The sequence below is a fragment of the Sinocyclocheilus rhinocerous genome, unplaced genomic scaffold, assembly GCF_001515625.1.
Source record: "Sinocyclocheilus rhinocerous isolate Xijiao unplaced genomic scaffold, SAMN03320098_v1.1 scaffold161, whole genome shotgun sequence".
Lineage (NCBI taxonomy): Eukaryota > Metazoa > Chordata > Actinopteri > Cypriniformes > Cyprinidae > Sinocyclocheilus > Sinocyclocheilus rhinocerous.
Window position 1 is genome coordinate 1,121,041 of NW_015627226.1, and position 13,574 is coordinate 1,134,614.

Genomic DNA, 13,574 nt, shown 5'->3' on the forward strand with positions numbered 1-13,574 from the left:
CAGTGAATGGGTGCCGTCAGAATGAGAGTCCTGATAAAAACATCACAATAATCCACAAGGAATGCACACCACTCCAGTCCATCAATTAATGTCTTGTGACGTAAAAAGCTCTATGTTTGTAACAAATTCATCAAGACATTTTTAAATTCAAACCTTGTTTCCAGCTAAAATACGAGTCTTCTATCCATAATATAGCTTTCTCCAGTGGAAAAGTCATCTTGTCTGATTCAGGAGAGAAATATGCACAGATCAAGCACCGCTTACAAGCGAAAACAGTCCAAAACGGTGGATTTTGATGTGAGAGGAAAACAGGGGATGGGATGGATTATTTCAGCCAGAAGCAATGGTTTACAGTTAAAATGTATTAATGATGGATTTGTTTTTTTTATAAACACGCAGCTTTTCACTTGACAAGATGTTAACTGATGGACTGGAGTTGTGTGGATTTCTTGTGGATTATTGTGATGCTTTTTTATCAGCTGTTTGGATTTTCATTCTGACGGCACCCATTCACTGCAGAGGATCCATTGGTGAGTACGTAATGCTAAATTTCTCTAAATCTGTTCCGATGAAGAAACAAACTCATCTACATCTTGGATGGACTTTGAATTTTTGGCTTAACTATTCATTTACATAAACATTTAAACTTGTATTGCCATCTAAAGGTAGAGTACTGTGCAAATTCACAAAAACGTAACTGTTTTAAGTTATTTACTCTATCTATTTTTGCCATTAATTGTAATAATCCAGTGAGATTTTTGAATGCACAAGGAGTCTGACAACAGCTGGCAGATTTCCTTAGAAATGTCCACAAATCTAGTGAACTGTTGTCTTCTTCAGCTGGTTTCTGCCACACCTTTCCACATCGCTGCCAAACACACCAACAGACAGTGGACCAGCAAAGAGGATCTGAACTTTCACCTGGTGGCAACCGAAGAATCTGTTTGTAGAGTGACGGTAAAATGCTCTGCTGCCAATATTTCCTTTCATAATGATGAGGCAGTTATTACTTATGTTGTCTCCTAAAATTGTATTGTACCTATATTTCAATGTTTCTGTTATAACTTTATTCTGATAAAAATGAGAGAATGACAGAAAGCCACAAATGTATGGCTACAGAACAAAACATGTTTTGCTGGACTACGGAATCAGTCAAAGTCATGAACATTCAAGAACTCTACATTCCCCCATACAGTTTTGGTTCATTTTAGGAAAAAAAAAAAAAAGCATTCTTTTCTACTTGAATATATTTTATTTATTCCTGTGATGGCAGTGCTAAATTTTGAGCAGCCATTACTCTTAAAGGAACACTCCACTATTTTTGAAAACAGGCTCATTTTCCAACTCCCCTAGAGTTAAACAGTTGAGTTTTACCGTTTTTGAATCCATTCAGCCGATCTCCGGGTCTGGCGGTAGCAGAAAATAGGCTAACTTCCGTCAACATAACCAACGTGACCTCCTGCTTGCACAGGGAGCGTGTTGGGGACTATTTTCAGGCGCTGCGTAAGAATCAAAATCTAAGCATTACTGCAAAAAATTACACTTCAAAATTATTTATAATTTATACCATAAACTTTGACATATAACCTAAAATCAAATGAAATCCATTATATTATTACTACTTCATGGAAATGTGCATTATATAATTTCATTTAAAAAAAAAAAAGTTACACTCCTACTGTTACCCAAAATGTTAGTTACACTGTCATCTCTTTTCTCTGTTTTGAACTGCTGAATCACAAAGTAGCTAACTATTAAGGATTTTCATACTTTTGGCTTCTTTTTTCTCCTTTTTGCCACTGCCTCAGGGATTTTCTATCTCTAAAGCATGGGCCAAGGTGGAGGACAATGGCATCACATACTGCACCCTCTACAACCTCGTCGAGGGTGAGACACTGTGCTGTATGCTATGATAAAATTCTTTTCCAGTCATTTAAACTATTGAAACTGTTTGCAGGCAGCGGGCTGGTGGATGCTGCTGGTTATAAGCAGTACACAAATGAATGGATTTGTCTGGACTACTCGACTGCCAACTGCACCATCTACTGATGAGATCTGCTGGTCTTTGAAATTATTTAATACACTGACAAAGACCATAAAACATTTATGAATCGCTCGTCATTCTCCAAATGTAGCTTTTAGTATTTTAGCAGTCACTCTAGATATTCATTGTTGATAATGCATTCTGCACTCTAAAAAATGCTGGGTTAAATTCAACCCAGAGCTGGGTAAAATAGGGACAAAGCCAGCAATTGGGCTGTTTTGACCCTCTCAAACACCGTGATCTTGTCAAGCATTGTTGTTTTTCTGACAAATGAACCATAAAAACAGCTGTGTTGAATCGCACCATTTCTAAAGTATTGTTTTAGTTTCAACCTCATTTTTGTAGTTTTATACATATTGGATTTGATCATACTGCACTCTAAAAAATGCTGGGTTAACTAAGCGCTTAACCCAGCATTTTTTAGAGTGTGTATACAACATGATGAGGGTCAAACTCAATCTCCCTTGTTCTAGGATTGAGTGTTCAGGTAATGAGTCTCCTGACTAAAATATTCAATACAAACCTTGTTTTCAATATGGGAGGCAGGTTTTCAGATTTGGCCTGTAAACAACCACCTACACTCTAAAAAACGTTGGGTTAAAAAGGGACAAACCCAGCTATTGGGTTGTTTTGACCGTTTGTCCCTTTTTAACCTAGCGCTGGGTTATATTTAACCCAGCATTTTTTAGAGTGTAGCAACACCTTAGCAACCTGGAAAAAAAGCTTAGCAACCACAGAGCAGCGCTCTGGTAACCACAAGAATGCAGAGAATGCTAACACTTTAGCATCATGAAGGCGAGTTTCTCCATGGACAAGCATTACTTAGTTTTTCTCTTTTGAAAATGTCTCGTTACTGAGAGTATCAGAGACATCCATTGTCTATTGTGAACAAAAGAGTCTGAGATCTATTAAAGGTGCAGCATGTAATATTGACACCTAGGGTACTGCAGTCCAAATTCAAAATTTTGGAGAGAGTTGTTTTTCCCCGCTAACCAAAACTAATCTCCAAATTACAATAAAGCTATATTTCACCCCCCAAACTGAACGTTCTATCATAATTTTTCTGACCCTTCATGTCGTTCCAAATATGTATGACTTTCTTTCAAACAGGGTTATAGTTGACAAAAACTAAAACCATAATAAATGTAATTACTAAATAAATAAATAAATGTTAATTGAAATAAAATAAAATATAAAGAACTAGTTTCCAAGGCAACATTTCTCATTTTCATCTAGTTTAACTAGATGTACTAAAATAAATAAAATTAAAACTGAAATAAAAATGTATAAAACATATTTAAAAACATCAAAAACGAATAAAAACCACACACACACACACACACACACAACTTTAACTAAAATCAACATGAAAGCAAAAAATACCAATAAAATAATAACAACAACTGTAATATCTCAATGATACTAAAATAACACTGCTTAAAAGGTCAATGGGGTCCAATGTTGTTTTGAGTTCCTTTGATTGTATGGACAAAAACAATTAAATCATCTTTCATAATTTGTCTGTGTGTGTGTGGTGTGTGTGTGTGTGTGTGTGTGTGTGTGCGCGTTTTTGTGAAAAAACAAACCTGTGTGTGTGTGTGTGTGTGTGTGTGTTCCATAGAAGAAAGTAAGTCATACAGTTTGGAACAACGTGAAAATGAGTAAATAACGACAACATTTTATTTTTTGGTTGAACTATCCCTTTTAAACTAAAGAGGACTCTAGCGAGTTCATATCTGATGGCACAGCTAATTCAACTGTAGGCTGACTAATATCAATTTGTGATATTATACCAACTGCATCAACTAGCAAAATATAATTTTGTACCAGGCTGCTGAGTTGATGGTGCAGAAGTCATTGCCCAGTTTTCTGTTAGTGGAGTTGATGTTGTTTCTGTTGACACGTCTGTTGTTGTAGGAGCAACTGTAAGTAGCATTAACCAAACAGAAAACAGGTTTGTGAGTGAATATGTAAATTATGTAAATGAAAAAGTCAACAATTTATCATTTAATCCATTACATCACAAAATGAATCAGGGGCAAGACTTTGACTTTAGTACAGCTGCTGTATAAAACAGCAAACTGTTATAATGTCTTAGGAGTAATTTTGCAGTATTTTTGCCACTTTGAGCAGAAGTACAAGTTTGATCAGTCACTCACCGTTAGTGGTCGACTCTCCCACAGAAAAACACAGAAATCCAACAAACAGGATGAAAACGTTCTCCATTGTTCTGATCTTTTAGGAGGAATGTGTCTGAATATATATTCTGTGACTTTTCAGGTTTCTAGGCTGTTATGAGGGTGTTGACTGAACTGTCTGAGTCTCATGGGTTTCAACAAATAGTACACACCCCAGCACTGTCGGCACAAACACAATGAGCAGTAGGTGGAAGTTATTCAGATTTGTTCCACCTGATAACATTGATTCATCACGGGCCGAAGCATTTCACAAATGTAGGGTTTTATTGTTTCTTTCTTGTTGCTGCCACGTAACACAATCCAAGTAATGAAACAAGACCTGTGTCTGCACTTTCAAACAAAAGCATTTTTGTGAAAAAGGTCAATTATCAAACTGTTATAGTACTTCTCCTTGAAACTAACTTCTAGGAAACGAAAACATAAAAGTGAATTTTAAACAGCCAACGCCATTTTAAAGAAACACTGAATTAAGGGCTTTTGCACTTGCTGCTCCTGCTGCTGCTGCCGGCGCTGGGCGGCCGAGACCCTTGCGGGGACGTGACGGAGAGGCCCAAACCCAGATCCACTGTCTTCACTGCAGGGGACGTGACAGACTGGCTTCTGGGACTGCTGCTGGCTGAGGGATTTGAGGATCTGATGTGTTATGTGGGGCACATAAGACAACAATCAGGACTTTCCGCATGTCTGGTTTAAACTGTCACACTTGATTGGTTAATTATGCTGTAATAGCAGCAGATGCACATGTGGAATATAAATCATAGTTTGTGGATAAAAGCATGATTATGTGAATACCGATGGAGTGAAGCAGAACTGCGGGCTGAGCTGATCTTTGAGCTCAGACGACTGGATGGAGTGGAAGCGGGAGAGGGCAGGGACAGACCAGCCTAAAAAGAGGAAAACAATGCCATTAACCATTAGAGTTCATTAGTAACTTCATTTATATGAAAAGGTTAGCAATTACTAAAGCAATTCCACTGATAGCTGACCCCATTGACCCCAAATGTACAAATATACCACTGTTTAAAAGTTTGGGCTCAGTAAGATTTTTTTAATGTCGCTTTGATCAAATTAGAATACAGTCAGATTGAGGTATTCTGACATCTTATTACAATTTAAAGTAACAGTTTTCTATTTGAATGTATTTTAGAATGTAAATTATTCCTGTGACGCTAAGCTGCATTTTCAGCATCATTCCTCCAGTCTTCAGTGTCACATGATCCTTCAGAAATCATTCTAATATGCTCATAATAATTTGCTGCTCGAGAAACTTTTCTTAGTATTATTAAAGTTGAAAACAGCTGTGCTACCTAATATATATATATTTTTTTGGAAACCATGATGCATCTTTTCAGGATACTGTGATGAATTGAAAATAAAAGACATTTATTGAAACAGAAATCTTATAAATCTCTTTACTGTTGCTTTTGATCAGTTTAATGCGTCTTTGCTGAATGAACGTATTATTTCTTTTAATAAAAAGAATTTAACATTTTAAAGTTACATTTTTATATTTAACATAAGGTGATTCAAAATACGTCTTGCTTGTACTTTCTACCACTTTGTATCACTTTGGCACAGCAGCAATTACATTTTATGATTTCAAAATGTATTGCATTTTGGTTTTACAATGCTTCATGTTGTTTATAAATGATGATATGTCGTGCTGTACCTGCATAAAACGTATCTGCAGTGCAGATGAAAGGTCAGGATTCTCCTCCATGGCTTCAAGGAGCATCTTATTTACGCTTTTATTGAAGTCTCTGAGTTCACGTAGCTCTATGTCACGTTCCTCAAAGGTCTTCTCTTTGGTGTTTTTAGCAGACCGAATTTCCCTGGTATGTTTGGCACACTGTGAGATAAGAACAAGATGAGATTAGAGACCAGGTGCTCATTAGCTTATCACAATAAAATGGGTATTCATTACTGGCCATACTGTGTATACATATGTATATAGTTGTCACACTTTTTAATTAGCGGGGCATGTTGTCACAACGGAAACTGCCATTTAACAGCCTATTATGAATGCTTTTAGCTACATTAATTACTAATTACTGAAAAATCCTTTGATGATGACGCTGAAAAGATAAAGCAGGAAAACTGCAGGTGGTCAGACCTGTTTGATGGCTCTATTGAGTTTCTCCTCCTGAGAGAGGATGTCTTTGTTGAGAGAGAGCACATGTGCTTGAGTCCTCCCAGTTGTCTCATTCTGGACTGCTTCCTCTTGAAGAAGACCATCCAATGTGCGGGACATGCTCTGAAATATGTGGGAAAAACATGCTTTATGTACTATCATCTAAATTAATTGGTTTTAATTCACATCGAAATATTATTTGTTATTACTGAATCAACCTGACCTAGCTAATTAGCCTTAAAGGGATAGTTCACCCAAAAATGAAAATTACCCCATGATTTACTCACACCCTCAAGCCATCCTAGGTGTATATGACATTCTTCTTTCAGACGAATACAATCGGAGTTATATTAAATAATGTCCAGGCTAATCCATGCTTTATAATGGGAGTGGATGGTAGCCCAAAATTTGAAGTCCCACCCATTGCACCCATCCATTATAAAAGAAGTCCACACGGCTCCAGGGGGTAGCCCAAAATTTGAAGTCCCAAAAATTGCACCCATCCATTATAAAAGAAGTCCACACGGCTCCGGGGGGTTAATAAATGCCTTCTGAAGCGATGCGATGCCTTTGTATAAGAAAAATATCCATATTTACAACTTTACAAACCTTGATCTCTAGCTTCTGCTAACTGTTGTACGTGCGTTCACGAGAGAGCGGCGTCCAGCGGATGACGTAGGACGTAAGCGTAGCGTAAACTCCGGTGAGAATATGCTAGTCTCGAGAGAAACAAATTTTGTTTACAGCAAAGGAAAACCAGTGTCCTCTTGGCTTATATCGAAATCCTCCGACATTTTTCTTAACAAATCCTCGTTTTGTACTACTAATTCGTGACCGGTGTTTTGTTTTGCTCTCTCCTCTGCGCTTCCACGTTCGTCACTTCCGCGTTCGTCACCACGTTTGCCTACATCTTACGTCATCGGCTAGACGCCACTCTCTCGTGAACGCGCGTACGACAGTTAGCGGAAGCTAGAGATTAAGGTTTATAAAGTTGTAAATATTGATATTTTTCTTATAAAAATGCATCACGTCGCTTCAGAAGGCATTTATTAACCCCCCGGAGCCGTGTGGACTTCTTTTATAATGGATGGGTGCAATTTTTTGGACTTCAAATTTTGGGCTACCATCCACTCCAATTATAAAGCATGGATTAGCCTGAACATTATTTAATATAACTCTGATTGTATTCGTCTGAAAGAAGAATGTCATAGGAATGTTTACGTCAATAGAAATATTTACTTCAATATCCTCCTGCAGTTCTCGGATTTGCCGTTTTTTATATTTGTATTTCTCCTCGGCTGCTCGTCTCTGCTCCTCCAGCTTCAGTTTCTCCTGGTGCGCAGGACCTACAGTGAGATCACAATGAAATCTTATTTGTTTATATATATTCAATATTCCACATATTGTTTATATGCCAAATAAAAGCCTGCATAGTATCTATACCATAAACAAGTGACGTTTGCGTGTAGGGTATGACTTAAGCTGAATATATTTAATGTGACAAGTTGTCACGAGTGTGTGTAGTTTAGAACCAAGAATGAGAATTAACTATTTCCAAGAGACTTTAACTCTTTCCCCGCCACTGACAGAATTTTCCAGCTTTCTGTGTTTTCACTATTAGATGCTATTACACATCTTCTGAAAGAGTACTGAATACAGTCACAGTAACCATAAACTTTAACACAGAAAATTAACAGAGAAAACTGAGGACTTAAAATGAGGAATGATAATCAACGAACCAAGTAACAGGTGTGACACTAATAAGAAACCACGTTAACAAATGAAAGCGAACTCAGGCAATGAAATCCATTCCCTACACTACACAGAACATGAATATGAGACTAAACAGAACATAATCATGACCAGTGTTGGGGAAAGTTACTTTTAAAAGTAATGCATTACAATATTGCGTTACTCCCTAAAAAAGTAACTAATTACGTTACTTAGTTACTTTTTATGGAAAGTAATGCGTTATATTACTTTTGCGTTACTTTCGCGTTACTTTTTACATATGAGCAGGGCTTGATTGTTTTTAATATAAGAAGTTCTATTTATAGCAAATGTAAAAGCCCTTTCACACCAAAAAGTGTCATGAATAAACCTCAGGCTGAAGGAAAAGTAAATTCACGTCTGTACAGTAGAACGCAGGAGAAGAAACACTCTTCAGCAATAAAAAAACAATGAAGCACAATTGTTAGTTTATCTAAAGTCATTTTTGCTTATTGTGGTTGAACTGGATCATCAAAGGTCAGCAGCAAAGATATTGGTTAATAAAATGGGATTAGATACATTTGTGTTATTTAACATATTTAATTATTGCAGGTTTGCGTCATATTCTGAGTTTGCATTTCACTGTTTTAATTCATTTTGATGAATACTAAATCTGTTTTTTTGTGAGTGGGATGAATTTATGCACATTCACATTTAGTCTAGAACTTTTTACAGTAACATCATGTTCACACAGCGCACACAACACCTCTGTACTCCCGATTACTCCCAATATGGGGACAGGAGAGCTGTCAGTCAATAAATGGCAGTCAATAAATGGGAAAACAAAGTAACTGGCATTACTTTTTTGAAAAAGTAACTCAGATATTTTCTTGTAAATTAAAAAAGTAATGCGTTACTTTACTAGTTACTTGAAAAAAAGTAATCTGATTGCGTAACTCGCGTTACTTGTAATGCGTTACCCCAACACTGATCACGACACATAAATTAATATCAGTGTTGCTCAAGCATAGCTACATCTGTTTCCTCATACTTCAGATGAGCAAACGAACTTACCAGACCCCTTTAACATTAGAATCGCAAAACAATGCATTGTGGGAAAGCGGTGACATTAGTGATGAAGAATGATTTAAGAAGCTGGCACTGAGTTATGATGTTTGAGACTGACTTTATAAACACCAAGAAACAGTTTTTACATAGAAATGTAGTTTTAATGAGAATGATGTGAATGAACTTACTGGACTCTGTGACTTTGGTCAGGGCCTTGCGATAGGTTGTATTGCAGCTGTTGACAACCTGCAGGGTGTTCTCCAATGCGTGGATCTCTTTCTCTGTCTTGCGGATTTTGGCGTCCAACTCATCCCCTTGCCGCTGGAGCTCTTCTTTCTCTTGAGCTGCCTTCAGGAAAAGTCCAGGATTTATTAGATATTGAGATGTCTGGAGTAGTAATGTTCATTCTGATATGAAAAAAAGTCATGAGGTAGAAAAGCTTTGAATTCAAAGACCCAAGCTGCACTTCTTTGTTTTGGATTTATTCATTTGAATGTTTTTGAAAGATGTCTCTTATGCTCACTAAGGCTCCATTTGTTTGAATATATACAGTAAAAATACCATTAAAAAATCATTTGTGAAATACTATTAGTTTGAAATATCCACTTTACATTTTAATGTAACTTTTTCTTGTGCAAAGCTGAATTTTCAGCATCATTACTCAAGTCTTCAGTGTCAATCATTCTGGTTTTCATTTTTCACAGGGCAGGTTCACAGAAACTTGTCTGACCTGTTGTGAATGTTGATTTCAAACAATGTTTTTAACTGTTATGTTACCCAGTAACATAAATATAAAAGTGAAAGGACACACTTTGCATTACAGTGTGTTACACTATATTATGCCGCTAACAACTTACAGTTCTGGTACCAGTACCTTTAAAATAAAGATGTGGTCACGTTAGCGAAATTTAGGTGAAATTTTGGTAAGAAAAAAAGTTCAATTTTCCACTGTCAATGATGCTGCTTATCACATTCAAACCAAGCAGCTTTCTGTTGGTCTGTGCAGCAAATTCACATGACCAACTTGAACATGAGTGAAATCTGCATGTGGAACATTTTTTGTGATCACACGCACATCTACTGAAATTACTGGAATGTATCTGCAAAATTTCACAGAGCTATGGTAAATGTGACCATACCTTGCTAGTGTTTGTTACACATATTAGACATTACTTTACCTAATTACTATACTAATAACAAGAAATATGTGTAACTATAAAACACTCCAGAAAATAATGACATACCAAGTACATATCGTTAATTAGAATTCCTTTGTAATTATTTATGTAAGTACAGGCAATCACGAACACTGTAAAATAAAATGCCGACTCACAATACAATTCAATTCAGTTTTATATGAAAATTGAAAAAATATGTTTACAGCATCTGATAATCTAATGTTAATCAAAAAAATTTTTATTATATATATATATATATAAGTTGTTTTTAATTGTTAGTCCATGATACCCAACACATTAATTAAAGTTAGGAATTCTTCCATTTTTCTATCATGACAGATTATAATACACATATTTATATTTAACTTTTGTCTGCATTCAGACTTTAGCTAAAAGTAGTTGCTCCTGGTGTTTCTCATTTCATATGTCATCATTTTTGATATGCAGATGCACCACAGTGATTGTAAATTAACTTTCTGCCTGGAGGAATGTTTACGTCAATAGAAATATTTACTTCAATATCCTCCTGCAGTTCTCGGATTTGCCGTTTTTTATATTTGTATTTCTCCTCGGCTGCTCGTCTCTGCTCCTCCAGCTTCAGTTTCTCCTGGTGCGCAGGACCTACAGTGAGATCACAATGAAATCTTATTTGTTTATATATATTCAATATTCCACATATTGTTTATATGCCAAATAAAAGCCTGCATAGTATCTATACCATAAACAAGTGACGTTTGCGTGTAGGGTATGACTTAAGCTGAATATATTTAATGTGACAAGTTGTCACGAGTGTTCATTCTGATATGCTGATTTGATGCTTGAAAAACGTTTATTATTTCTTACATTTCAATGTTGAAAACAGTTTTGCTGCTTATATATTTGTGAAAATCATGATACATTTTTTTTCAGGATTCTTTGATAAATAGAAAAGTTGAAAAGAACAACATTTTTATTTGAAATAGATATCTTTTGTAACATTAGAAATGTATTTATTGTCACTTTTGATTAATGCAGGGGTCTCCAACATTTTGTGAGTGAGGGCTCTCTGAAGGGATAAAATAGTCAAGAAAAATATATCATTTGTTACAAATATAGATATATGGCATGGTTTTTCACTTTACTTTTAATAGGCATGACATGTCAAAAGAATAAGGAAATGATTGATATCCTGGCTTAATAAATGTTAAGATTTTGTCACAAGCATTTAAACTTTTTTGTCAACAGCCAATCCTGGAAAATATTCCAAGAAAATTTATAGAAATATGTACATTTATAATTTTCTCTCTTGTAGATCACTTTACACATTTCCCTAGATATTTTATTGCCAGAAAATTTGAAAAGTCACTTTACTTTTTATCACCATCATATGTCAAAGGAATAATTAAATATCTTGATATCCCGGTTTAACACATATTAATAATTTCTCACAAGCATTTTAAATTATTCAACTCTCAATCCTCGAAAATATTCCAGAAAAATTTAAATCGGGATATTTTTGTCCATATCATAAGATATTGATATTTATCACGATATTCATTTACAATTAACGGGGAAGGAAATGCTTCCATATGCGTGTTAAGCCCCGTTCACACCAAGAACGATAACTATAAAGATAACTATAAAGATAACGATATTAGCGTCCACACCAGCGAACGATATCGTCTGTTTATTCTAAGCGCACGTGTCTGCCGCTTTAAATTCTTGAGCTCGTTACAGCAAGATGGATTCTGATTGGCTGTCAATTTTTTATCGTTCATAAGCTGGAGAAAAATAGTTTTGAAAGTGATTCCAACGATATCGTTTTTCTTTGTCTTTATCGTTATAGTTGTGGTGTGGACTCTGCTATTCTTTAATATTGAGAACGATTTTTAGAACTATATCTTTATCGTTATCTTTATAGTTATCGTGCTTGGTGTGAACGGGGCTTTAGACCTTGAGAATGAAGGTAAACATAACTTTATTCACAATTAAACTCTACAGAGTAAGCTACCTTTTAATTTAGGGCCCCATGAAATTCATTTTATTTTCCCCTAAATTCTGTTTTCCTTTTGAATTTTTTATGGATTCTGTGTTTAATGATTCAATACAAATTTATCATAAAAAATGGTATCTAATGAAATGAATTAATAAATCCTTAACAATTTAATCAATCTTTTAAAAAGTAATCAATTCATTCACACAGAGACGTGCACTGACTGGTTGCTGTCACATTTATTTCTGCTTCTACTAGGCTGTTAGATTAAACCTTACTGAATAAATATCTCCAGAGCTTATCTCGATCTCGATACGATATTGGTTATCGCCCAGCCCTAATTCAGGCTATTTATGGAACGTGCTTAGCAGCGACTCAAAGACTGTATATGGGCTACCAGGTGCATCCTTGCAGAATAAAAGAAAAAATGAAAAATAATAATAAAATAAAACAAAATCTTACTGACACAGACGTTTGAACAGCAGTATATACTGGTTAATTTTTTTACTTATGCTTTTTTGACTACATCACAATAAAGTATTATAGAATGTCCTTTTATATTTAAAAACAGTGATGTACTTCACTAAGCATGCCATCTCTTTACTGATTACACATCTTTTTTTTTCTGTAAAAAAAAATCTGTGACAAATAACGGTAAAATACCGGTGTTCTGTCGATTTGTGCTACACTGTCAAATTTTGCTACCTCCCATAAAACAGTGGGTAGTACAATTCGACAACGAAAAATGCTACCTGTAAAATTATGGTTTATTAACGTTTACACCTACCACAACCCCAAACCTACCCTTACAGTAATGCAAATACAGTAATTATGTGTTATATTCGCGATTGTAGCTAGAAGGGATACAGAGCTACAGGAAACCAACAATAAATAATTTTTTCTACCTATTAGGAAAAAGGACGCAATATTGATATGCGCATGCGTAGTAAACCCTGACGGGTAGGATAAAATGTCAGGACACAATAAAAAAATTACCATAAAAAATATGGTAGCAACATTTTAGGTTTTACAGTCTTAACTTAAATTCACAGTAAAAAAAAATATATATATTCATTTACTGACGTAATGTTAATATACCAACCTATTGAAGTACTAGTATCTGTTTTGTACCTTTGTAATACACTGATAAGCACCAAAAACAGGTGGTGATGAGAAAGTCACATGATGAAAGCTCATTCATCACAAACAGCTTTTATACGAGCTGAGGAGGGCAATACTTATATATAGAAGGTGCACAGTGTCATTCACATAA

The 13,574-nt window shown here is 35.4% G+C and overlaps 1 protein-coding gene across 2 annotated transcripts in view; it reads right to left on the bottom strand.

The window, feature by feature from the left end:
• Nucleotides 1–4,503: 4,503 nt before the first annotated feature.
• Nucleotides 4,504–13,574, bottom strand: part of LOC107722234 (coiled-coil domain-containing protein 39-like) — a 19,476-nt gene continuing 10,405 nt past the window's right edge. For both annotated transcript variants that reach the window (XM_016530517.1, XM_016530526.1), the window contains 6 exons: nucleotides 9,340–9,499; nucleotides 7,613–7,719; nucleotides 6,356–6,496; nucleotides 5,912–6,091; nucleotides 5,035–5,126; nucleotides 4,504–4,875 (listed from right to left, as the gene is read on the bottom strand). In XM_016530517.1, the coding sequence (XP_016386003.1) occupies nucleotides 4,710–4,875; nucleotides 5,035–5,126; nucleotides 5,912–6,091; nucleotides 6,356–6,496; nucleotides 7,613–7,719; nucleotides 9,340–9,499 (846 nt within the window). In that variant the 3' untranslated portion in view covers nucleotides 4,504–4,709. The remainder of the gene's footprint in view (nucleotides 4,876–5,034; nucleotides 5,127–5,911; nucleotides 6,092–6,355; nucleotides 6,497–7,612; nucleotides 7,720–9,339; nucleotides 9,500–13,574) is intronic.